Source organism: Sesamum indicum, linkage group LG4, assembly GCF_026168435.1.
Source record: "Sesamum indicum cultivar Baizhima isolate 11 linkage group LG4, ASM2616843v1, whole genome shotgun sequence".
NCBI lineage: Eukaryota > Viridiplantae > Streptophyta > Magnoliopsida > Lamiales > Pedaliaceae > Sesamum > Sesamum indicum.
In genome coordinates, this window is record NC_142660.1 from 20,922,738 (window position 1) to 20,948,923 (window position 26,186).

At 37.7% G+C, this 26,186-nt stretch overlaps 4 protein-coding genes across 5 annotated transcripts; all 4 read left to right on the forward strand.

Annotated features, from left to right (window-relative positions):
* Positions 1-4,010: 4,010 nt before the first annotated feature.
* Positions 4,011-8,547, forward strand: CRT3 (calreticulin 3). The gene is made up of 14 exons (XM_011078845.3): positions 4,011-4,170; positions 4,627-4,734; positions 4,987-5,179; positions 5,493-5,751; positions 6,014-6,070; positions 6,157-6,204; positions 6,441-6,527; positions 6,618-6,675; positions 6,799-6,866; positions 6,980-7,072; positions 7,166-7,222; positions 7,306-7,407; positions 7,854-7,886; positions 8,200-8,547. The coding sequence occupies exons 1-14, from the start codon at positions 4,059-4,061 to the stop codon at positions 8,209-8,211; spliced, it is 1,287 nt and encodes a 428-aa protein (XP_011077147.1). The 5' UTR covers positions 4,011-4,058; the 3' UTR covers positions 8,212-8,547.
* Positions 8,548-14,635: 6,088 nt separating this feature from the next.
* LOC105161225 (U1 snRNP-associated protein usp106) lies at positions 14,636-21,692 on the forward strand. 2 transcript variants are annotated; one of them, XM_011078846.3, is made up of 13 exons: positions 14,639-14,901; positions 15,671-15,723; positions 16,386-16,554; positions 16,639-16,702; positions 17,231-17,310; positions 17,399-17,552; positions 18,063-18,124; positions 18,319-18,381; positions 18,710-18,768; positions 19,076-19,157; positions 20,525-20,568; positions 20,662-20,910; positions 21,336-21,692. In XM_011078846.3, exons 1-13 carry the CDS (start codon positions 14,755-14,757, stop codon positions 21,352-21,354), a joined length of 1,245 nt encoding a protein of 414 aa, XP_011077148.1. In that variant the 5' UTR covers positions 14,639-14,754; the 3' UTR covers positions 21,355-21,692. The 2 variants fall into 2 exon arrangements, with proteins under 2 accessions (XP_011077149.1, XP_011077148.1); XM_011078847.3 differs by lacking the exons at positions 20,525-20,568; positions 20,662-20,910; positions 21,336-21,692 and adding an exon at positions 19,469-19,639 and having other exon boundaries at positions 14,636-14,901.
* Positions 21,693-22,575: 883 nt separating this feature from the next.
* Positions 22,576-24,425, forward strand: LOC105161227 (uncharacterized). The gene is made up of 2 exons (XM_011078848.3): positions 22,576-23,204; positions 23,962-24,425. Exons 1-2 carry the CDS (start codon positions 22,650-22,652, stop codon positions 24,022-24,024), a joined length of 618 nt encoding a protein of 205 aa, XP_011077150.1. The 5' UTR covers positions 22,576-22,649; the 3' UTR covers positions 24,025-24,425.
* A 304-nt stretch (positions 24,426-24,729) lies between these two features.
* TIC20-II (chloroplast import component Tic20-II) lies at positions 24,730-25,852 on the forward strand. Its single transcript, XM_011078849.3, has one exon. It carries the CDS (start codon positions 25,029-25,031, stop codon positions 25,656-25,658), a length of 630 nt encoding a protein of 209 aa, XP_011077151.1. The 5' UTR covers positions 24,730-25,028; the 3' UTR covers positions 25,659-25,852.
* Positions 25,853-26,186: the final 334 nt, after the last annotated feature.

Sequence of the window (26,186 nt, forward strand, 5' to 3'; positions counted from 1 at the left end):
AATGCATAAGGATTTGATATGCTGCATTACATCAGGTGATGAGTGTCCTAAACGCTGATGCCACAAAGTAAAACTACCATGATCTAAAGATGAAAATAAAGCATGTACAAAGGTGTGATTGGAATTTGCAAAAACAGGAACAAAGGAGTTGTGCTCCAGATGATAGAGCCAATTATGTTGCTTCCCTAGAGCCAAGATATGGTTAGATTTCAGGTCCTGCAGTACACAAAAAGATCCATGAAACAAGAAACTGACATGATGTGAAGCGTAGAGTAGAGATACAGAGAGCAGATTATGAGTAAAGTTGGGAACAAACAACACATTTATCAACGTGAGTTTAGGACAAAGCTGAATATCACCACTTTGTGTAGCAAGGGTGAAAGTATTATCAGGTAGGTAAATTTGTTTGGGTGTTTTGAGTGTAGTGAGAGATTGGAATAACTTCATATAACCACACATATGGTAGCTGGCCTTTGTGTCTACGATCCAGGAGGTAGAGTCACAGTCTGCTAAACTAGAAAACTCCATAGCCATACCTACCATGTCTGATACTTGAGCGAAATGTACATTCGCTGGATCTGAAGGAGCTCTGCCTTGCATCATACGTAGAGCGTCTAATAGTTCTGACATCAATTAAGTACTGCTATTAGGATGACCAGCGTTTGCAAGTGAAGTATCTATAGTTTCAGTGACAGCATACCCCTTCCTCGTCGTGCTCTGTTTTCATCGCCGGTCATGTAGTTCCTTGTACTAGTCTGGGAAACCATGGAGCTTGAAGCAAGTCTCCTTGCTATATCCCGGCCTATTATAATGCTCACAGTGGAGGGTACGTTTTTCTACGAGTCCCTTTCATCTCATACAGTTCTTAGGACCACCACTATGTCGTTGTTCATACACTCTCATAGTAGAAGCCTCCCCTACTTTAGAGTATTCTGAATTTACTATTTGTTGTCGTTCAACCCGTAGTACCATGGAATACACCTTATTGACAAAGGGGAAGTGGTTCCAGAACTAGAATTTGGTTGCGTATATTGTCGAATGAATCATTTAGTCCCATTAGGAACTGTATCAACTGACCAGCATCATTTTGTTCTGCCTTGGTCTTGTTGCAGTCGCAGATGCACAGTCCACATGAACAGGTGGCTGGGGGCATGAGGCATATCAACTAATCCCACAATTGTTTCAATTTTGTGTAGTATGTCGTTACACTCATATTACATTGCGAGATTGAACTAATTTCTCGTTACAATTTGTAAAAGTAAAGTTCCATTACATTCACCGTACCGAGCCTCAAGTTCCAACCAGAGATATCTGGACAAACTTGCATAGAAGTAAGCATTCACCAATTCCTTAAAAATGGTGTTCAAGATCCAGGTCCTCACCATACAATCAGTGAATGGAGCTTCAAGCACCTAACTTTCCATGCTCATCAAATGCTAAATCCAGTTTTAGCGAATGTAGAAGAACAATTACAATGTAGAAAAGGATTTGTATGCAGAGACCATCAAGTTGATGGCTCTGATACCATGTTAAAAATGAATCCATGGCACAGAGAATGGAATCATAAAGCTTCTTTCTCATAGATTCAGAAAAGTGATACAACAGTACCTTAAATATAAGAAGCAGAGGTCAGTGAAGAGAAAAGAACTGTACAAGTAACTAATAACAAAAATAACAAATCAGACGCCACGTCACCTGCCACCTAAGCTAGCTAACAAATGTGCAAAACACATAAGAAAAATGTAAAGAAAGAAACACGGTTTATACAGACTTCAAGTGACAGAAACAAAGGCTGTGGAAGATGACGTTGGTGTTGCAGGCATGGAGGAAGAGGACTGAGCTGCACTTGAAGAATTCAACAATAAATTATTGAGAACAGGAGAAAGATCAGCGTACCAGCCAATATTTTGATCTTCTAAGCAATAGGAACATCAGTAGTTTCTCTTTTCCAATCAACTTCCGGAAATTGTAAATCGTCTTTAGACATGATTAGAGGAATCAAGGATACAAATTTTTCTGCAGCAACATGCAAGCTCACAACCTGTAAGAAAATTAAATAATATTATAACAGATTTTTGGAGTCATCCGAAAAATAAAACATTAGAGGATCATATGGTTTTTGCATCACTGGACTTCAACTTGAGAGAATCAAGAATATAGTGTACAACTGGAACCTGTAGTTGCAAGTACACATTGATAAAAGAAAATGAGAAGACAATGCTCACATATGATTCTGAGATGTTCACCAAAACAGACGACACAAATCTAGCTAACATAATAACTGCATTAAAGAACAAGTAAAACCCATTGTGCAATCATAATAATTAGGAGAAGAAAGGATACGCTTTGTAGGGAACCACATAGCAAACAAGATGATAAAAAAATAGGGAAGATGATGTCAGAAGTTTGTAAATGACGTGGAGCAACATTTAGGACGACCATAGAAAGACAATTTTTCAGTGCCAACAAGCACCCATGTTGTAGTCCAGATTTCTTTGGCACTACTATAATTGACAAACAAGTCGAACAGAGAATTATTCATATGATTAAGCAAGTAACCTCTCATCATTTTATTGTCTCTGTCATACTTCTGTTTTGCCTCATCTTCAAATTTTATGGTTGTCCCGTTTGTGGAGATCGTTGCTGCAGGAATGGCAAGAGTAAAGATTTGTGCTGGAGTTTTCGATGGATTTTGGAACAGCACATAGTCCACATCCAATTGTTCGAAAAAGATGAGCAACTTTTGTGACCATCATTTGTAGTTGGTACCGTCAAGTGGCTTTAGCTTGGAGAGGTCAGGCGATGTTTTAGCAATAGGAACAGCCATTATAACAAGAATTTCGCTTAAAACTGTTGGAAAATAAAAGATTGTGCCGTGGAAAACCACTGCCTTGAAAGCGAAATTTTGATACTACCGTGGTGCAGATAATATAAACCCTTCGTTCCCCAAGGTTAACACAACTATAACTCTCTGACACGCGCACTCGTGGTAGAGAGCTTGGAACAACGAACAAAATAACACTCAGAAGAGGAAGGAGAGAAAGCAGAGCAGATAGAAGAGGCTCTCGGATTTTTGGTGTGTTTCAAATACATAGAGCTGAGCCTATTTATAGACGAGCAGCTTTGTTGTTGGAGAATTATGGACTCTACACTAGCCACAAAAATTAATGTTACAAACGGATTTTAACAGAAGCTAAAAAATCGCTAATGAGGGCTAAAGAGGAGACTTAGTCACCTAGGAGTCAAAAAACGTGAGAAGTGAAAGAGAAGAAAAAAAAAGAGAGACTTGTATTTTATATTCTATTGTAATTATATGAAATATCACCTCTACGATTTTTTACACCATCAATGACATATCTATACAACCTATATTATATATTATTTGAGAGGGTCTATTTGATGTCCAAATTAATTTTGATCTGTCATCTTTTAAAATTTTTAAATTTATTAGTTATTTTAACTTTCATCCTCGTGATTTTTCAAAACTACCTTTTCGAAATTCTTTTTTTCTCGTGCATTTTCATCTTATTTTAGGTAATTTTTAATTATAAAAAAAATAAATAATATAATTTATAAAAATATTTTATTTTAAATATTTTTTAAAAATTATGCACATACATAGAATTACTAGTTATGAAGAAAAGAGGTGTTGTACATCCAAAGTGGTGGTTTAGATATCATGGCACTATTTTTTTGTAATTTTTATTTAAAATATCGTTCAACTTATAAGATAATTAATTTATTTAATTTTTTAAATTTTATATAATTTAACTGTTTAATTTAATTTAAAATATATATTAAAATATAATTTTTTTAATTCAAAAGGGCAGTGGGACGAAGGTGTCGGGGGTGGGGGCAGAGAATGTACTAGAAGGAATCGGGACTAACGTGCGAAAAGGGGCCGTGTTGGGGACTTCAAAAGTCAATAAAGAAGTCGTAGTAAACAGGGCACGACCGTAATAAACCATAAATTATGGGGTCAAAACACAAACATGATTTCTATAATTGAGCTCCCCCTCCCCCAACCACAAGCAAATCCCACGCCTCAAAGTTGAAGAATGGCAAAATCTAAGCACAAGCTACTTTCAGTAGCGTCTTTTCTGCTGCTACTAACAGCTTCACTCCTCTGCTCTTCATTTGCTGAAATCATTTTTGAGGAGCGTTTTGAAGGTAACTTCTTCCAACATATTCTCTCCTTTTTCTTTCCGGAATACATTTTCTTTTGTTATTTTATAGTTGGAGCTTGCGTTGGTTAGCAGTAATGATCAATGAATATATCAAGTTTTTTGTGGGTGCCCACGAATCTTTGATGAGTTGTATTGAATTTTTCAAGCTGGAAATGGGCTTGAATTGATGTCTTGGGCCTGTTTACATTTTGTTGGTGATTATGCTAGTACAGACAAATTGGTGATTTTGTGACTTTTATTCTGTAGTTTTGAAGCTGAGTAAGTTTTGATCGTTTGCTTATATCTAGTTGATTATGGGGTTGAGCACTAGAGTCAACCTTGCTGAGTTTTTCTTCTTACCAGTTATTTTTGTAAAAGTGAGCCAATTCTTGAAGAAATTATTGTTCAGATTTTACTTTGTTGAAATATTTATTTTTCGACCTTTTGCTGTTTGGAAAAGATGGATGGCAAAGTAGATGGGTGAGGTCTGATTGGAAAAAGATTGAAGGGAAAGCTGGATCTTTCAAACACACAGCAGGGAAGTGGCATGGTGATCCTGATGATAAAGGTTTGACTCTTCACTCATATATATGTTTGCTCTGATAATTATTGATTTTAAATGAAATTCGCAAACAAGTTTCTTATTTGAAGTGTGCCTCTTCAACTATGCATTTTAAGTTGTTCGAGACAAACTAAACTTATGGTTCTGGATTTTCCTTTTACGTTATAGTTTCTATCAACAATTTGGTTATTGAATTTGAAATAAGATTGGAAAGCAATTTCAATAGCTTGCTTTTCTGATGTTTCCAATTCATTTCAGGTATTCAGACCACGACTGATGCTAGGCATTTTGCCATATCTGCTAAGATTCCGGAGTTCACCAACAAGAACAGAACTTTGGTTGTTCAATATTCTATTAGATTTGAGCAGGACATAGAATGTGGTGGGGGTTACATAAAGCTTCTTTCTGGTTATGTTAATCAAAAGAAATTTGGTGGTGACACCCCTTACAGGTATGCAACTGTTCTAAGCTGCATCTAATATAATTTCTTCAAAAGATGCTCACAATCATGCTTCATTTTTTCAGTCTTCTAGGTTCATTTTGTTGTGTTACTTGATTTCCTGTTAGAGGTTCCATTTATGAAAATATCATTGTTTTATTTTTACAGTATTGCTCTACATGCAAAGTTTAAGAAGCAGCTGATGATAGTTTCAGCTAACAGCTAATTCATGAGGACAGAATACTGACAGTTTCTTGCATAAATTCATTTCCTCCACATTCCATTTTCGGATCACTAATCATTTGGAACTTTTATTTGTTGTCAGTATGATGTTTGGACCTGATATATGTGGCACACAGACCAAGAAACTTCACGTCATACTTTCATATCAGGGTCAAAATTACCCCATCAAGAAGGACCTGCAATGTGAAACGGACAAGTTGACCCATTTTTATACATTCATTCTTCGCCCTGATGCAACGTACAGTGTCCTGATTGATGGTCGAGAAAGAGATTCAGGAAGCATGTATACCGACTGGGATATCCTACCTCCGCGCAAGATTAAAGATGTGAATGCAAAAAAGGTTATTTTCAGCTTAAATTCTTTCAACTCTTACCTATATCTAGTTAATTTCATGTGAGGTTAAGTTGTTTTTCCTTTGTCCTTAATTTGACCTTGTGTATTTATCCTAGGACATTACTCTGTATACCTCTTATTTACTATAATATTATTATTGTTTAAGTTTACATGCGAGTATTGTTGCAAATCAGAGAATGAGAAAGTAATAACTAGTTGATGGTATAATGGGTTTATACTCACATGTTCTTCTAAAACCATCATGACAGCCTGCAGACTGGGATGATAGAGAATATATAGATGATCCAAATCATGTCAAGCCTGAGGTATTGCACTTTGCAGCTTTATTGTGTCCTCAACAGCTTATTAATTTTCTGTTTATGATTCTGTTTTAATATGCATCACATTGCAGGGATATGATTCTATTCCACGAGAAATACCTGATCCAAAAGCAAAGGAGGTTAGTTTATCCACTAAAGGTTAAGTTTCATTTGCACAACATGTCACATGCATGCCGCCATATATGGTTACCAAGAGCCCTTGATCATGATTGTTTAATCTGAACGAGGCTGCTTAGTTTTCTTAAGTGCTTTCAAGTTCCAGTTGATCATCTTTAGAACTCAATTTTTGTTCGAAGCATTGATGAGAGAGCATTATATTAAACGATCATTTAGTTATTCATTTTATCCTGAGCAGCCTCATGACTGGGACGAAGAAGAGGATGGTATATGGAAACCACCCAAAATTCCAAATCCAGCCTACAAGGGACCATGGAAGCCTAAGGTGCCAAAATAATTTGAACACTACGCAGCAATACTCAAATCTTAGTTCATTGTTAAATCACATCAATGACCACTGTTTCTTGTTAAGCAGAAAATCAAGAACCCTAATTATAAAGGAAAATGGAGGATTCCATGGATTGATAATCCTGGTAAAGCTCATTTGTCGTCATTCACCTGCTGGGCTGCAGTTTTCAGTATCGTTGAGCTATTATATGTTTTCATTGGCTTTCGAGTTCTAATTTCTGTTTCCCTTTGGTTTTTCCCTTGGTCAGAATTTGAAGATGATCCAGATCTTTATGTTCTGAAGCCCATCAAGTATGTCGGTATTGAAGTTTGGCAGGTGAGAAAGATTTGCACGTTTATTTTGCTAGCTTAGCATATGCTCCTACATTCAGCAGAGCCAATGTTTTGTGGTTTGATTTTGACTGGTGTTTGATTTTGCTATGGTTGCAGGTGAAAGCAGGTTCCGTTTTTGACAACATTCTGATTTGTGATGATCCAGAGTACGCAAAGAAAGTAGTGGAGGAAGTCTTTGCCAATAGGGAGGTGGGCCTCTGCTCCAATCTATCTTAAAAGCACATTGTAGTGCTAGCTTTCTAACTTCTTCTACACTCTTTTGTGTTATATTCTGGAATTTAGGCTGAAAAGGAAGCCTTTGAGGAAGCAGAGAAAGTGAGAAAAGCAAAAGAGGAAGAGGTCATAGCCTAACCAACTGTCAGTTTGATTGATTTGGCACCGAAAGATGGAAAAATAAAAGTATTTCTGACTTTTATTTGCAGGAAGCACGACGAGCAAGAGAAGAAGGTGAAAGGAGGAGAAGCGAAAGGGGTTACGACAGAAGGCCACGGGATAGGGAGCGCTACCGAGAAAGATACAAGAAGGTTTGCCCTTTTGTACCTGAACTAATTCCTTGTATTATGTGCTGTTTTGTTTATCGGGTTCGAAAATGATTCTTGTAGCAATGCCTGATGCTTCTATTACTTCTCCATCTTCTGAGTTCCAGCCATGTATTTATATGTCTAAGAGGCTATGGTATGGGACCATCAGGAAAATGTTGCTGTTGGGTCTTTGGCTTAGTCAAAATACCTTATATCAGACTGAAAATATAATGGAAATTTAAGCTAGAGAATAAGGTGTTGTATTCTCATCATGATTTGTTGAGTTTTAAGGAATCACTGCCGTTTCTCTAGTCGGGTTTATACGATTCTGTAATTTTTTTTTCTGTGTGGAGACATTCATATGCAAATTTATGCCCATCTGGTACTTTGTAATTCAATTCATTTTGCACTCAGAACGTAACATCTTAAACCTGAAAATTGTTTTGCAGCACCGCCATGATTACTTGGATGATGACTATCATGTAAGTATTTCACTTATCTTATTTTATATTCCTAATTGTTTGTATGTATGGTGAAGATACTAACTGCAGACTCTCTAATTAAAGATCGAAACATGAAACTAATGTTGCAATACTTTGGCTAAAATCCCACATCTCGAACTTGGAGACAAAGATAATGTTGTCAACTTGCATGATAAAGTGACACTAACTTGCAATGTTGAGAAAATCTTTGTCTTGATGTTGAAATGGTGTGGCCTAACTTGCAAAGTTGCAGAGGTTTTTGGTTGTGCATTCAAAGCTCTAGACTGAGTTGTTTCTTGTTTCCCTTTTGCAGGATGAACTATGAGAATTTGCCTTCTTTCATGATTGAAGAATTACTCCAAGAAGTTTCTTCCGGCATTCTATTTTGTAAGTGTAGCTATAGTGTTCAGACAGGATCTGACATTTTGTGTCGCAGCACGTCTTTGGAATCAAGAAGCACGTCATCATGGTATGTGCTTGTGTTTCATCTGTTAATTTACAGGAACATAAATTTGATGCTAAAAGAGCAGAGCTCTTGAAAACTCATGTTCTTTTCAGCATTTTATGACAACCAAAAGGGCAGAAAATCACTTCATTTGTATCAGTCAGCTGAGAGTTGGCATAAATTGTTGATCCCATGTATTGATGCGATTCAAGTCAAGAGGAATGACAGTATATCAAGAAACACCAATATAATGAATATTCCATGAAAATTACAAAAATAATCATAATAATAATAATTATTTCTCGTCATTCTTTTGAGGGGCCTCCGGTTTAATTTCTTGAGAATCCAGTTCGTGGTCTTTTGGCACAAGAATCTCAAAATCATGATTGACAAGTGGAGGTTTGTCATGAACAATGCAGTGAGGCCATAACCACACCACGCTCATCTTTTCCTCGTCGAACGTCCATCGACATGGCCACTCCTCCCAATTCTTAACATTCTTCAACTTCTCAATTAAGTCTTCCGGTAGTGAGACGTGTGCATTCATATCGTACTCTTCTCCCGTTTCTTCATTTGACAATGCCATTTATCGTGCGATGTACTTTAGGTTCACCCCTTCAGCAGAGCCGATATATATATAAACAGACACGCACACAGAGACACAGAGAAAGAGTTCTTGCACATATAATTTCTGTATTGGATTCTCTTAATATTACACAAATCTGAGTGAGTTACAAAATCCAGATATATTAAAATGAGGAGATTGTGAATTGGGTATTTTTGGAAAATATATGAGAGAAAAGGAGGCATGTCTTGTTGTCCCAAAAGCAAATATGGTAAGTTAGTGTTGGCATATTGGGTGGTAACAGGTGAGAGAGTCCTCCTATTTCACATGATTGGTAATTGCATATGAGGATGGGCGTAGATGGCAGGATTTGCAGAATTATACTTAGATTATTTTGATTTATGAGAGTGTAAGTGTGTGTGATTTGCTTAGACATTGAAATCAAGGAAACTTAATTCTCATAATATCAATTTGTACAGCTGCTTATTCTAATTTCATGTTTATGTTGTTGAGGATATATTACTGAAATCCCACATCCAATGCACACTGATCTGTTTCTGACCTCATGAGGCTGTCAATTAATGCAAATCTTGGACCTGACATAAGGAATGTAAATTGGTGTAGAAGCAAATGTTCATCTCCAGATAAGAATGAAATTAAGTGACAAGTTTATCATCACGAAAAACCTTAAAAAACAAACAACATATTTATTCAAATTTATGGATTTGAGGGAGCTCTTTCATTCATCTTAAGCTCATATATCATGCAGCACCATCTTCAGTAAGTTGATAGTACTGCCCAAGCACTCCAACCCACCACATTTGCTCTTCATCAAACGTCCATGGACAACTCCACTCTTCCCAATAATTCATATCCTCCAATCTCTCAATTAAATCATATGGAAGCGTTGGATGAGAATATCCCTCATCTTTCCTCTCCATTTCCTGTTGTTTCTTCCTTCCATTGTCTTCCTCCGCTTCGCTTATATAACTTTTGAATCATGTAACGGAAGCCTATCTGTAAGAAGAAAGGACAACTGATATAATTAAAAGACCACGAATATTTTGGTAAGTGGGGATATGGATGGTGTATCCGTGGTTTTACAATAGGAAAGCTGGCAATGGTTCGGTAAATTACTTTTGTCACTCTACTACCTGTCTTTGTATTTTGTATATTTGGTAAATTTAACTTCTTTATATGTAATTGTTGATTGTCATTACTATAATCTTTTGATGATTAACACCTCAAAAAGATGTTGAATGATGATCTGCAGACAATAGGTTTTGTAAAGGCTAAATTGTATATTGTAATTATTCAAATAATTATTATAACCCAAATACAACAAGCGAGTCGGCTCGGAAAAGCGCTAGGGGAAGCGAGAGACGAAATAATAGCATAAAAATTAAAACCTCATTCATAAAATAAATAAAGCGATCCAACCAAGGGGTGTTCCCGAGCGTTCAATGCAGTGTGAAAAAGGGAAAACAATGTTCACACAAGGCTATGGTTATAAAACAAAAGAGATGCATAAACTTAAAACGAGAATACCTCTTTCGATTCAAGTTCCCAATTGAGAATCGTTCACTTCAAGATCCCAATATTGAAATCCTCTAAAGCAAAGTCCACACCATACCAGAACGAACGAGACCTTGATCCCTTTGCTAGAAGAGATTAAGGTCAAACTCTCACCAAGTGCCGGGGGAGGGGGGGGGGGAGAGATAGTTCTAATTATGGTCAAACTTGCACATTTCAAAAGTGCAATTTTTTAGTCAACTTTTCTTCCACCAATTGGCTAGTGGGCCTCAATTTTGGGCCGAATTTAAAATAAATTCAAGGCCCAATGAATTTTAATTAAATTCAATTTAATAAAAAATTCAATTAAATTGAGCGCAATATGCATTTAGTCCAATTAAATACATAAGCCTAAAACATCTTAATTAATTCATAAATCTAGTTTATTAATTAATTGAGTTCAATTAAATTAATCCAATTAATTTGATCTTGGGCTATCCATCCAAATTAATTCCTTATTCTTCTTCAGTGATTTGTGTGTGACTCTTTAAGTTCATCTTTCAACTAGACTTGGGCTAGTGTCCAACACTACCGATTATTAAATTCAATCTAATTAATCATTTCTAATCAATCATTGATCAAGAAAGATCGCTACCATGGGTTGCCGTCTAGCAAAGGTCCATGATACTAGAGACTAGGTGAATATCCATGTGAACACTTAGGCTCCCAATTTCATACATGTACCATCCTTTCATCTACAGTCTTCTGGCCTTAGTCTAGGGTATGCAATTTAGTGTTGGTTCCCATCCTGGACTAGGCATCTATGCTTTAATACTTGAGACCACATTGCTCAACGTAGGAACCTCTGTTTTCTATTCAATCAACTACTGTGGCCACAGGTTCATAAAGCATAAACGCGTTTCCAAGTGCATAGGAGATACCTCTGTCACAAATAGATAGGGGATGGATCCTCTTTCTGGAACTCACTGTCCTTACTACATAATCCGACTGCACTAGACAAGGTTTATGATGATCATATTTATGACACAATCACCTCTCGTGCAAATCCAAATATAGTCATTGTATGCACGTGACTACCGTGATTCCTCAAGTTTGAGGACTATTCCCGTACTATTGGAGCCGATGTCTCAAGTCATACCAGCCAAGCCTCCAAGGTTTCCATATGACGATCCCCTCGAGTCAGTTCAGTCAGTTGACCATCTTATCAACTAACCCACTAAAATTGCATAGACGTCCAACATTTATCACCGATGAAGCACGACACTTATCTATTGAATGCATTACTTAGTGCAAATCTCAATAGAACTTTCGATGCCCAGTCTCGAGGTCTTTGACTTAAAACGTTTCATATCAACCCTCAAAAGTTGATTTCACAATCGTCATCTAATGCACAAACTAACTATATGGGTTATCTAAAATGGTCTGTGGACATCTGTTGTGATATCAAAGTAATGCTTAACGTAATTGATAAGCACAATAGACACATGTACCAAGGTGAATACTTACCATATTCATCGGGACAATATTACTTAAATAAAGATCGCTTGAATAGTTCCCAAAACCGTTAATCCAATTGGCTTTTTGGCCACCCATTCCAACACCACTTAGGTTGTGCTAAGTTGGTCTATAAGCCATTGAATGTGGACATAATAATACCAAAAAGAGAAATATGCCATCAAAATTCAAAATCCAACTGCTTTCAACCCCACCCAGGTAGTATCCAAGCAGGCAACATGCCAATGAATTAGTGTCTCTCTTTGTGAATTTTGCCATACAATTCTGCTCTCTTACTACTCCCACATCCAATGCACACTCATCTGTTTCTGACTTATGAGTCTGTCAATTAATGCAAATCTTGGGACTGAGATAAGGAATGTAAATTGGTGTAGAAGCAAATGTTCATCTCCAGATAAGATGGAAATCAAGTGACAAGTTTATCATCACCAAAAACCTTCAAAAACAAAGAACATATTTATTCAAATTCATGGATTTGAGGGAGCTCTTTCATTCATTTTAAGCTCATACATCATGTTCCCAAAAAGTAGGTAGATGCAGCACCATCTTCAGCAAGTTGATAGCACTGCCCAAGCACTCCAACCCACCACATTTGCTCTTCATCAAATGTCCATGGACAACTCCACTCTTCCCAATAATTCATATCCTCCAATCTACCAATTAAATCATATGGAAGCGTTGGATGAGAAAATCCCTCATCCTTCGTCTCCATTTCCTGTTGTTTACTTCGCTTCGCTTAAATAACTTTTGAATCATGTAACGGAAGCCTATCTGTAAGAAAAAAGACAACTGATATAATTAAAAGACCACGAATATTTTGGTAAGTGGGGATATGGATGGTGTATCCGTGGCTTTACAATAGGAAAGCTGGCAATGGTTTGGTAACCGTCTCCATCATCTCCACAATGATTCGTGAGTGACCCTTTAAATTCACCCTCAGCTAGACTTGAGCGTGTGTGACTAACACAATTAATTAAATTAAATTAAATTAATTATTTCTAATTATTCCATAATAAAAAATGCCTCTTACCATGGGTGATCGTCTAGCAATGATCCATGACACTAGAGACTAGGTGAATGTTGGCGTGAACATTTAGGTTCCGAGTTCATATGAGTACATTCTTACTTTCAATCGTCGTCTGCCCTTAATCTAGGGTATGTAATTGGGCGTCGGTTTCTATCCTTGATTAAGAAACTATGCTTGAAACTTGAGATGTGTTTACTCTACTGATCGTCGTAGGAAATCCCTTCTCACTCAATCAATCGCTTTGGGTATAGACTCGAAAAGTCTAAATCATCTCGGAGTGCATAGGAGAACTTTCTATCATATACTAACAGGAGATAGATTCTATCTTGAAATCTATCGTTCTCGCTATATATAGAATGCACTAGATAAGGCTTGTGATAACCATGTCTTGCGCCACAGTCTCCACTTGCCAGATCTAAGATGTAGTCTTCTTATGCACGCGGTTGCCATGATTTCTCAAGTCTGAGAACTAATCTCGTACTATCACAATCAGGAATCCTAGTCATGCTGACCAAGCCTTAAGTGACTTTCATATGACGATTCTCGCGAGTCAATTCAATCAGTCAACTACCTTGCCAAACCCATTAAAACTGCACAAAGGACCTACATCTCCTGCCGACGAAATACGGCTGTAGTACTTAGTGCAAGTCTCTATAGGACCCTCAAATCTTTTCGTGCTTCCTCAGACATTTTGTACATTCGCCAATCCTTGGAGTAGGGGAAGGAGAAGGACTCCCCCTTGGTGGCCAAGCTTATGTGGGAGATGCTTACTTCAGGGATAGACGCATCATGGCCTTCGTTACTCAAGAGGAGCTTGAAAGGATGATATCCACATACTTGGTCAAGGTACTTCTTCTTAGTCTTTTTCGCTACTTTTTTCGTTTCTTTGAGTACTTTCTTGATTTTCTTCTTGTGTTTCAGGCGACCTCTTTGTGCGAGGAGTTTTTCTCATGCCTCTAGGTGACTCCTCCTGCTACTAAAGGGGATGCCGAGGCAGAAATTGGAGAAAAAAAAGGTAGAGCGTCAAGTAATTAAAATTGTCAAGCTGAAGAAGACAAAGAAGGAGGTTGTGTCTCGCTACCAGCAAGCAAAAAGGGATTTAAAGAAGCTGTAGAAGGAGACTGTTGGTCAAGTCAAAGCAATTAGGAAGGCAACTGATCAACCTAGACTTGATTTTCCTAATACTAAGGAGGGTCAATGGTACTTGGAAGCCTATTGGGCCAAACATCTCCTGGAGTTCAAGAAGTCAATGGACTTCCAGCGTGATGTGGTGAAGATAGCTGAGCCCTTCTTGGAGTATGATTTTATGGCTTATAAGGAGTAGTTGATGGCTTAGGGGTATCTCCCACATGCATTAGCAAATATAAAAATATTTAAAAGTAGTTTGATTAGAAAATATTTATTTAATACAATAAGTCAGTAATAAGTCAATTAAGAGTAAATATAATTTTTTATTTTATTATTTTAATAATATCAGTAAATTCAATAAATTTTAATTAATGAATAAACCTATTTATTGGACAAAAACAAATAAATGAAATTTTCTTGCAATTAGGATCTATTTAAGAAATTACCAAGGCAGGGGTTACAAGGCGCTATGGGTAATTTCCAAGTTCTTAAGGGTCTATAAGTAATTTACATAAATATCAGGCGCGGAAAGAAATGAGTGTTCTTCACATAAGAAACCCACTTTTTTCTTCCCCGAAACCAAACCCTAATACACCGAAACATTTTCGCTGGTTCTGACAGTGGGGAAAGGTATAGGATAGGAGAAGGAGAAGCAATGGATGCGTTGAGGAAGCAGCTGGATGTACTGATGGGAGCGAATCGAAACGGCGACGCACAGGAGGTGACGCGGAAGTACTACGATCGTGATGTCTGCCGCCTCTTCCTCGCCGGCCTTTGCCCTCACGAGCTTTTCCAGCTCACTGTACGAATTTTATTTACTATTTTGTGTTTGTTGAAGCTTTTTCCGTTAATTGATATTTTACTGCTAGGATAAGTTTGGTGGTTTACCGCTTCAGTAATGCTTGAGTATTTCTAATGATGAATCCGGGTACGATGTGAAGTCTTATGCTTATGAATTCGCATAATGAAGAAAATCAAGTTTGAGAATTTTGTGGGTTTGAGAGGGGTGATCACGGTGCTGACTTAGTTTTTTTCTAAACTATTTTTCAAATTGAATTGCCATTGGCAGTTTTACTAAACAATTCTTCAAATTGCTAATTTCGTAACAAAAACTGAAAGTTGCTGTTTTATGCTGTTTAACACTTATAAAAAATAAGACATCCACACTAACAAAGAGTAGGAAGTTATATATAGTTCAAAAATTTTAAGTGACAAAAGTAGTAAGTTATACATATATACTTAAAAGTCTTAAGTAATAAAGAGTCGCAAGTTTTTGGAAGAATTGAAGTCAAATACACAATATACAGCTAAAAAATTTTTAAGGTACCTTAAAACATTAAATATTATATATATTTGACTGTTCGATTTTCTGCCGCTTTTTTAGTTCTAGACTTACATCAAACCAATTAGTACGGTTTACTCTACATTATCCTGGTTTGTAACGGTTTGATTCGAATTGGTTCGGGTGGTTTTGAAATTTTTTTATCATCCTTATTTACTAGTGGTGTTTGGTTTATTAAATAAATGCATTTTTTTCTGTCCATTGATTTTGTTATTTGTTTCTGATGTAGAAAATGGATAAGGGACCGTGCCCCAAGGTGCATTCATTGCAGCTGAGGAAAGAGTATCCTTTATCTGATAAAACCATGCAACTTTTGTTTTTGTTATTTTGTGTGTTCGTGGAGATAATGTAATTATCCGTTAAGTTTTGCAATTATAATTTGGAATCTATATTTTGGGTAATTAGAGCAGGAAAACTTTCAGATACTTGGTTGGGAAGCTGTCCGATGTCATCACTGAAATTTCTTAGGCAATAATTTACTGGCCTTAATGCATTGGCATTTTTTATACTTAAATTCCTTCTTAGTATGGTAGGCCAAACAACCTTCTTGGGAAATTGCTTTTTCTTTCTTGAAATGAGACTTCCATTTGTCAAACATCTTGATGTTGGTGTAGCTAAAATGGAAGAAGGATTTTATATTTTTATGCTGTTATGATTGACAGATCTTTCTGTGACTGTTTTCAAGTATCTGGTGCAAGAGAATTCATCACTTAGAGCCTGGACATTTGTTGCACCATTGCAGTTACTTATGAAAGTATTTGTTTCTGGAACAAGATAAGTCCTCGCTTAGAGGCAGGAGGTTTACTCTGCATCAAGCTGTTGCTTATGAAAGTATTTGTTCGTATCGTAAAATGTCAGATACTTTTGCATGATCAGGACTCATACTTATGTAATACATTCTTGGAACCTGGATTTCCACTTGTGATCCTTTAACCCTTCTTCAGATATGAGGAAGCAAAAGCAAAGGGTCTTGATAATTATGACAGGGATTTAGAGGATAACATAGACAGACTTATTGTTGAATGCGATCGTAAAATTGCCCGGGCTCTGAAGAGACTGGATGAAGAGGATGCTAAAGCGGCTATCGCAATTTCTGTATCAGAAGTTACTCAGGTATCTTTCTGTATTGCAACATCTTCCTGCTCTGGCCCTTTCGTTCATTCAACTATATGGTCAGTAAGCACTGTGGATTCGCAGACTCTGGAGAATATTGAGTTGTCAAAGCAAATTAAAGAGAAGTTGAAAGAAGCTGATCAATTTGGTAAGTTTATCAATTGCCTCTGTGTTTCTAATCAGAATGCATGGTTCACTTTAGATGACTTTCTTTATGTAATGCTGAAATGCACTTAGGTTAATTTGGACATCATTGTTATGATTATAATTTGAGGGTTTAATAGGTTTGTTGGAATTATACGAAGTAGAAAGTCTTGAGTTGACAAACAATTTTCTCTATGCTTTCTCTCATGTTTTATTGTCTAGAACCCTTGTTCACTTGATCTGTTGTGATGGGTAGCCTGAGCAATCACCTGTGTTACCCACAAAAATCATTTACGTGTATAGGAGTAAATGTTGTGTATTTGGGTATTTACAATTTTCTCTATGCTTTCTCTCCTGTTTTATTGGCTAGAACCCTTGTTCACTTGATCTGTTGTGATGGGTAGCCTGAGCAATCACCTGTGTTACCCACAAAAATCATTTACGTGTATAGAAGTAAATGTTGTGTATTTGGGTATTTGGTTATGTTCCATGATACTCATCTGATGATGCTACTGAATATTTGATATTATAGATCTTGAAGGCAAGACGGACATGAAGATTCGTGCTCTTGAAGAGGTTGAAGAACTAAGAACTAAAAGAGCGGACAAACAGGTTTAGAAGGCTTTGAGAAACTTATTTTATTTGTATCAATGAAATTGATGTACTAGAAGGATAAACATGAATTGTTGTTTGATGGCAGGCAATGCTTCTTTTAGATGCTTTCAACAAGGATCGTGCATCTCTTCCGCAGCCCCTGACAAATAATACACAATTGGCACCCTTGCCAGCAGCTCTTCCAGATCCGCACATTCAAGATATGATTAACGAGAAGCTAAAAAAAGCTGAAGATCTTGGTAAGATTTTTTTTAAATATTTAAAGCATGTACATGGTTTAGCTTGATATCAGGTGATTAATACACAATATGAATGAGACTGATTAAAACATGTACTGTGCGGTGGTGTTTTAAAATATTTTTGGGGTTTTCAAATTTATTCTCTTACTTATGCATATGAAGTAGTAGCCTCTCGTAGTTTATACTTAAGGTGGATATCTGTATTTCTTTTTGTCATTTTATATGACCATATGCTGCAAACCAGCTGGATCCTTTTGATTCCATTCAAAGGATGGGTTTATTTTGTCTGGTAGCATTGAATGCCTTGAGGGTTTGTATGGATGTAAGTTTAGGGTACCTAGATTTGAAGAGTTTTGTTAAAAATTATTTAATATAGTTTCCTGTAATGTGATTGTTGGAAAATGTTGGTGATACTAAGTGACACCACCTCTCTGCTTAAATCTATTTGATATGTTGTGATTCGGCCATACTAACACTATCTTCAATTTGTGCATCTGGTACGTTATTCAGGTGAACAAGGAATGGTGGATGAAGCACAGAAAGCATTGGAAGAGGCTGAAGCACTCAAAAAGGTTTGCATCTACTTCCTTGAGTTTAACTTAGAAATGTTGCTCATGTCAGGATCTGCTTCATGTTGTTATCCTTGCTATTTTTCTATTCTGTCTCTTGATGTCTCAAGTTGCCACTTTTTTTGTTTTCAACATGCCAAAATTTTCAATCTGTGCTTGAATTTGACTATTTTTTTTCTTGCCGGCATTTGATGCAGCTGCCACCACGACAGGAAGCTGCAACTGATTCCTCAAAGTACACAGCTGCTGATGTGCGCATTGTGAGTACAGTTTCTGTTATTCTGACAATTTTGATTTGATAATTTTTTACTGCCGTTCCAGGTTTCCCTTGGGTTGTTGTATGTTTGGATGCTATTTCGACTAGTTATGGTTTTTCCGTTTTAATGGAAAATATGGGGTTAGTTTAGATGTGAGTTACAATTCTACCCTGGAGGATTCTTTCTGTTTATCGGAAAGTACTAAGTCTGCTGTTATGATCCCCATTCCAAAGAAACATGTCAAATTATTCTTCTTTAAATGAAATGTGAAGATTGGTATGATAAGGATTGCATGTGTTTTGTGACACTGATATATTCTGGTCACTTGCAGACTGATCAGAAGCTTCGTGTCTGTGACATTTGCGGAGCATTCTTGAGTGTTTATGACAGGTAAATGTTTTGTTGATCTTCTGAGTTATTAAATGTATTTCCTAGCATTGGGTTGAGAACGTAGTTATATGGGTTCCAGTACTTCATTGTTTGACCTGGCAATTATACCTCCTTGTCACCAGCAGGCTTTTGGGCCCAGTTTTACGCGGATAACTTTTGCAGCTAAATAATGTGCGTTATTTTCTGTTTTATGCTTATCGATCATGCTATTGTAACTAGAAAATTTATCAGGCCACTGTATTACCATTCATTAATGATATCGTACATGAGCTTGTCATGACGAGAGTTTTTCTTATGAGCTTTTCAGTGATCGACGTCTAGCCGACCATTTTGGTGGAAAGCTCCACTTAGGGTATATGCTAATTCGCGAAAAGCTAGCTGAGCTTCAGGTATGAATGTATAATCTACAATTTGCCCTATTCACTCCTTTTTTTTTTTTTTTTTGGGAATTAGTATGATGTTTTGCTTGTTTACTAAAGGTGCTTCAACATCTAGTGTGGATTCTCATAAATTGTTGTTTTTTATATTTTAAAGTGGGATACTTGTTTATTCTGCCTTTTCCTTTTAAAATACTAGTGAACTTAAGGCACCATTAATTGTTCTGTGCACTTGTGTTTCTAGCAACTTGTTATTTTGCTTGTTATAAATGATCACCAATACCTTCAGTACCTAAGTTGGTGCTCTGAATATTTTGGTTCAGGTGATGCCATAATCTATCAATTTCTTCTATAGAGATTCTCAGTTTACTTGTCCCCTGTGAGTTTTTCTTATCCTAGTAGAAGAGTCATTTTCTGGATACTTCAAGTGTTGGATTGTTGATGAAAATGCTTGCTCGTCCACAACATATTTGAGATTTGAGGAAACTGAAAGGTGAGTTAGCCTGACGGCAGTTAGATTTGATATTTTGCTGTTCCAAGTTCTCTCAAGCAGAAATGGAAACTAATGAGGGGAAGTCAGTTGATCAGATCCATCTGGGAATAAAAAGTTAATGCTTAAAAATTGGAAGGATAAGCTTTTATTGAATAGCAATAAGCAAAGTATAATATGCCTAGCTTTACTAAGATGCAGCTTAGTTAGCGGTGTTTTGGCTTTTCAAACCCCAAAGATATGAGTTTGGTGCGTCGGAGATTCTTTCTGTTGCTCTCAATTGGATCAATGAATGTGGTATGTGTTGTCATATGGTGGAGGTATTTTGGCATCTTCAAAGCTGAACCTCTATTATATTTTGTCTTCTAGAGTTTCCAGTGGCAGTCTCTTTGACTGCCAGACATGGTTTTTTTGGGGACCCTTTTGTTTAAATTGTGAGGTGATTTCTTATTTCTTTCCTATCGTATTATCTCATTTGATGGCTGTACCTTATTGGGTGATTTATCGGTGAAAGATACTTGTTCTATTACCAAAAAAGACGAGTCTGTGTTAATATAGTATGCTGCAACCAAGGTATCTTAGCAGTTGCTATTTGAGTTACACTTACAAGTGATCTTTGATCTAACTTACACTTACTTGGTATGGCATAGACCAAATACGGTCTTTCTGGTATTCTCTGCCCCTTACCTGTAATAGTAACACAATTTGGAAACTGTATTTCCAACTTTTACATGTACCCTTTTTGAAAAAGAGAGAGATCGATGGAGTGCAGTTTCTTCAATTGATTTGCAACTTTGGGGAAGGATATGTTTGTTTATCTCAATTGTATTTTTGACTGCAATGATATCAGTTTTTTATATTAAATCTATTTCTTTTTTATCATCAACAGGAAGAAAGGGACAAGAAGCGAAAAACCCATGAAGAGGACAGAAGGTAGATGTGAAATTTTGTTACAACATGATAGCAGCTCTCTTTTCTCTCAGCTTTCTGGTGGTGTAGGAATGATAAGTTCCTAGTTTTATTCAGATCAAGAGATCGGAAAAGCCGAGACGGTGACAGAGAATCCAGCAAGGATCATGATAAAAGTGAGACCCGTGAACGTGGAAGGGATTATGATCACAGGGGCAGAGATCGTGATAGGCACTATGATCGCCACCGTGGTTATGATCGTGAACGTGAGAGAGAGAGGGACAGTACTCGCAGCTATGACTCAAGGAGTCGCCGGAGATCTCGTTCCCGATCTAAAGAACGCTCGAGAGATTATGATCGCCACAGGTTCGATATCTAAAGCCTTACTTTCTCTTTGTTGCTTCTGTTTGCCCCTCGATGTGGATGTGGTGTGGGAATGACTGTCTTGTTGATGCTGTCTATTATATACCTTACCATTTCCCCTTCTCTTAGCCGTTATTTATTTCACTTTCTTTCCTCACGTGGTAGATACTCTACCTTTATCATTTCCCAACTCTTTTGTGAGGTAGCAGTCGTGGCCTGTGCTGGGTTGGTCAAGTACTCTTGCTTTGTGACTTTTGTTTTATCCCCTTCATTCTTGTACAATGTAATAAGCTGTTGCTTTAGTTTTGGCCCAGTTGCCTACTATTATCTGTGTCGCTGTGCGAGAGTACATACATACCGATATCTCCATATTCTGGCTCACCTTGATATTGATTTTTTGGGTGTTTTGTGATATACCTTCTTGACAGGCGTTCTGATCGATACTAGCTGGACAAAGATTTCTTCATCCAGAGGATGGATCTGAAGTTGGCAGTTCCCGTTGATGAATAGTGTGGTATTCCCTAGGCAGATGTTCCATTTTCTTGCTTTAAACAAATTCTGGCGTTCAGCTATTGCTGCATCTGGTAGTAGAAGATTGTTCTTGGTATGCTAGTTGCCTTGAAAACAATAGAGATTTTCTCGTGGTGGTTGCTTAGCTTAAGTTTGGTCAATGCATTATGATGAATGATTCTTTTTTTCTTAAAAAAAAAAAAGTGGAAAATTTTATGTGGAACAAATATTTGAAAACATGTTTGGCAAAGCTTTGAGGAAGATTGAAGGACCAATTGGCATCCCATTGTTATGTTACCTAAAGTTGCATTACCCAATCCCCTCGGAATCTGGTTTCCCCATAGTGGTGCATTTTCTGCTGGCTAGGTTGTAGTTGGAACTGAAGGAAGATGAGGCAACCAAAATTTTGTGCAGGTCAGGTTTCGTATTGTGCTGCTTCGTTTGCGCTTGTTAATTACATTGGATGGTGGTCGAATTAATCTGATATTTGAACAATAGGGTTTGGATTGAGTTACAATTGTGATGTAGGGGTATTTGAGTTGATGATGATTTGGTTTCTTGTATTATTATTTTGTAAATGATAAATGGAGGGAGTCTGGTGGTGGTATGGGAGAGAGAAAGTAAGTGTATACATAAGGATGTCGTTTGCGGTTCAACTTGTTGGGGGCAATGGATGATTCATTTCTTCCAACGGACAAGTTAGTGTAAGAGCATAATATCTTTTTGGTGGAAGGAAATGATTAAACACATGAATTGAGTAAAATGAGTTTAACAAATAAAAGCTGAAGCAAGAAAATGCAGTGTCGCAAAACTTGTGTGGGTTGGGTAACAAGAAAATAATATAGCCTCGCTCCATTCCAAATCTATTGAGTTATTTATAGAAGAAGCTTATTTGCTTGTTTAATCTAATCAACCAGTGTGGTTCATTTAATGAAATTCTTTTAATACTTTGTATTGTTTTTAATGCATCATTTATTTATTATTATTGTGATACTTAATGTTCAAATAAAAATAAAAATAAATTTTGAAAGTTAAAGTATCATCAGTGCTCTTAGGTGAAAACAAAAGGCACACCATTAAAAAAAAAAAAACAAAAAAGAAAAGAAAACACTTTTTTTGCCTCCAATCGAAAGGCAAATGGCAAAACAAAAAGCGCATATATCTTCATCAAACTTGAATGCCCTAACCTAACCCCCCAGACTCAAATCCTTTCCTTTCCTTTCCTCCCAAAAATGGCTTCTCATACATCAACACCAACACCCATACTCACCACCTTAACCATCCTCTTCATCTTCATCTCCCCATTCACCCCCACCACCGCTGACCATAACCTCGCCGCCTCCTCCTCCTCCTTCTACGACGTCCTCGAATCCCACGCTCTCCCTATTGGCCTTTTCCCCAAGGGCATCTCCTCCTTCTCCATCGACCCCCCCACCGGCCGCTTCCACCTCCATTTGGTCTATTCTTCCCCCTGCAAGGCCGAGTTCGAGACCCATGTCCGATATCAGTGCAACATCACCGGCTCCATCTCTTTTGCCAAGATTGCTAATTTGTCTGGGGTGGCCGCTCAGGAGCTCTTTCTCTGGCTTCCCGTCAAGGGTATTCGTGTCGATGTTCCCAGCACCGGGTTGATTTATTTTGATGTCGGTGTCGTTTTTAAGCAGTTTTCCTTGTCCTTCTTCGAGACGCCCAAGGAGTGTAATGCTATCACGGGGGATGAAGGAGGAGATAATGATGATGATGATGTGGTTTCTTTCTATGATCGCAATCGTGGGCCTGTTGTTGAGGTTCGTACTTTGGAATTCCTACATACTTCCATCATCATCGTCATCATTATTATTATTTTGTTGATATTGTTGTTTTCTAGTTTTTGGAATTACGAATTTGGTGTTGTGTTCAATCAAATGGAGCCCCTCAATCTGTGTCCATAATTCTCGAGCTCTTGTTTTCATCTGTGTTTGCGATAACATGTACCACGATGGTTTTTGTGTGTGGGCAACCTGAATTAAGATTTGAGTATAAATTGATGGAAGCATTATGTTCCCCCCTGGTATTTGGAAACAATACATGTTTGCACGCATGGTATTTGTATTTGCCACGATGTCATGTTGATGCTTTCATTTTCAAATTTTATATGTTATTAGGATAGATTATGGCCGATGATGTTTTTGATAGCTAGGAGTTTTGTTGTTTAGTTCTATTTCTACTATTCTATCTTCCGTGGGATGTTTTTAGGTGTAGGAGAGTCAGGAAGGTTGATTGCATGTGTGTGTGTTGTTAGGAGTCAAACTGGAGTTCCGTACTAAGATATACAGTTGGAAAGATAACTTTGCGCGTTGTTAGTATGTTATATAAATAATCTGATAGAATCAGGGCATGCTACATATATATTTCTTTTTCTGTAGGACTTTCGTGCTGCTATTATCGTCTTTACCGGAGAGTAAAGGAGATGTTTATGTAATCTGTGATTCTATTTGAGCCTCAGAAAGAGGAAACTAGATATAGTTTTATGATGTCTAAAATTCATTGCTATTTAACTTGCAGAATCATTCTGGAGACTTTGTGAGAAACCGATTCACAGATGAAGAAAGGAAAGCTGTTTCTTGAATTAGGGAGTAAAAGGATTTGAGTCTTGACATTAGTTAAAGTATTCGTTGTGGTTTGATGTCTATTGTGTGAGGAGTGCTGATGATTTCTGGTTCTTCTCTTCTGATTAGTCGTCCTACACATTACATGCTTCATCCTAGAAGCTCCTGACAATGCGGGCAAGATTGCAGTTTTGTAAATGTTAATGACATCCCGTTTCGTCTTAAGGTGGTTTCAGTTGTGTAACAGTGATTAGTTGTGCATTGCTGCTTCCCCCCCCCCCCCCCTTCCTGTCTATGGGTATGGTCTTGTCGCTTGTGTGAAGTTTCTGTAAATTTATAGAAGTGCTGTAATCTAAACTTCTGATCTTCTATGACTATGGAGCTGATATGTTTGAAGGTATATGTTATTTTTTTTCCCAATTCAGTTTTCATGTTTCTTTGGGTTGTTAGATGTGCAACCCATTCATCCCTACATGCTCGTCTTGTGATTGAAAATGGCCTGTGCAATGGCACTTATGCTCCTAAAAAGAAGGGTGATTCAAATCATGCACGAGGTTCTTAGCAAGTCCTACATATGAACTGTGGGTATCGGTCGAGCCTTGTATAAAGGGTCATAAGTTGGGATTATTGCCCGTCCCCCTTCCTATCTGTAAGCTCCTTTCTTCCCCCTTTTGCATATGCTTGCCATCTTTCTACAAACTGGACAGCCATTCTTTTTCATTTTAATGGGCCATTTCCAACCTCCAAAGTTTCAATTTCTGTTACCTTAAAGCTTTCCTGGAAATCTCTTGACGGACGTATACTAAACTTGATGATTTATTATCTAGAAGTGATTATCCATATGTATACATATATGTACTTTGTCAAATAACAATTCCAAGTAAGAGTGATTTACGCAGTCTAAGTCCAATAATATAAATCCCCTTTATTTCTCCTCAATATCAACGAGTGAACTCAATTATCTATACCCCATTTCTGTCTCACTCACGCTCATTGTCTAAGCTAAAACCCTCTACCTGAAAAATGGCCTCTATTCCACTCCTTCGACTTTCCGTCCCACTCCACCACCGTAGATCCACCGCCCTCCTCCCCCCTCACCCCCTCAAAACCGCTTTTCAACCGGGTCGCCTCCCTCAACTACTGCTGAAACCCACCACCACCACCAAGACCAAGTGCTCCTACACTCCCACCCCGGCTCCGGACCGATTAATTTCCGCCGCTGCCTACTTCCTCCCCTTATTCAACGGCCTCCAATACGGTCGATTCCTCTTCACCAAGTACCCAGTTCTGGCCACACCGTTCGAGCCCCTCCTCCCTCTCCTCTCTCTCTACCACTCCGTACCCTACGCCAGCTTTGTGACCTTCTTCGGGTTCTACCTGGGCATCGTCAGAAACCCTAGTCTCAGCCGTTACGCGAGGTTCAACGCGCTGCAGGCTCTTGTCCTGGATGTGTTGCTGGTGGTGCCGGTGTTGCTGCAGAGGATAATAACCCCAGGGCGATCGGGCATCGCGCTGAAGCTGACGGCTTGGGCTCATTCTGGGCTGTTTGTGTTTGTGGTGGGGTGTTTTGTGTATGGGCTGGTGGCCAGTGTTCTTGGCAAGACTCCCTATCTGCCTCTTGTTGCAGAGGCCGCCGGCCGCCAATTGGACTGACTTCTCCTCCTTTTCTTGGGCCTACAAAGGATGCTGTTGGGTTTTTGTGATGAGGAAATTGTAATATTTGCAGATTGCAAGGCTGTTTATGATGTTTGGTTTTTTGGGCTACAAAAGTCGAAAGTTAATGAATTCAAAGGCAAAAATGTTTTGTTAATGAGCATCAATTAATAAATGATTTTGGTATTATTAAATGCTTAAATTGTAACTTTGTTATGTCGCGTGATATTATGCTAGTATTCTTTTTTTGGTTCAATAGGATTGGAAAGTTTTCAGTCCTACTCTACGGGATTAATATTTGGGTCTTGCAGGAATAAAAACATTGCAAATATGGTGACATTAATATGTTTGGTCCTGCGGAGGCAGTTGTATAACTAATCTTTTAGGGCCCTTTTTACTTTGTGGGTAGTGATAAGGATGTGATTAATTAAAGTATGATTGAAAAACTGATTATCTGTTTGCTGATTGTGTTTGTTTTGAATCATGACATTTTGTATGATGATAATGTGGTTTATTACCGTAAATACC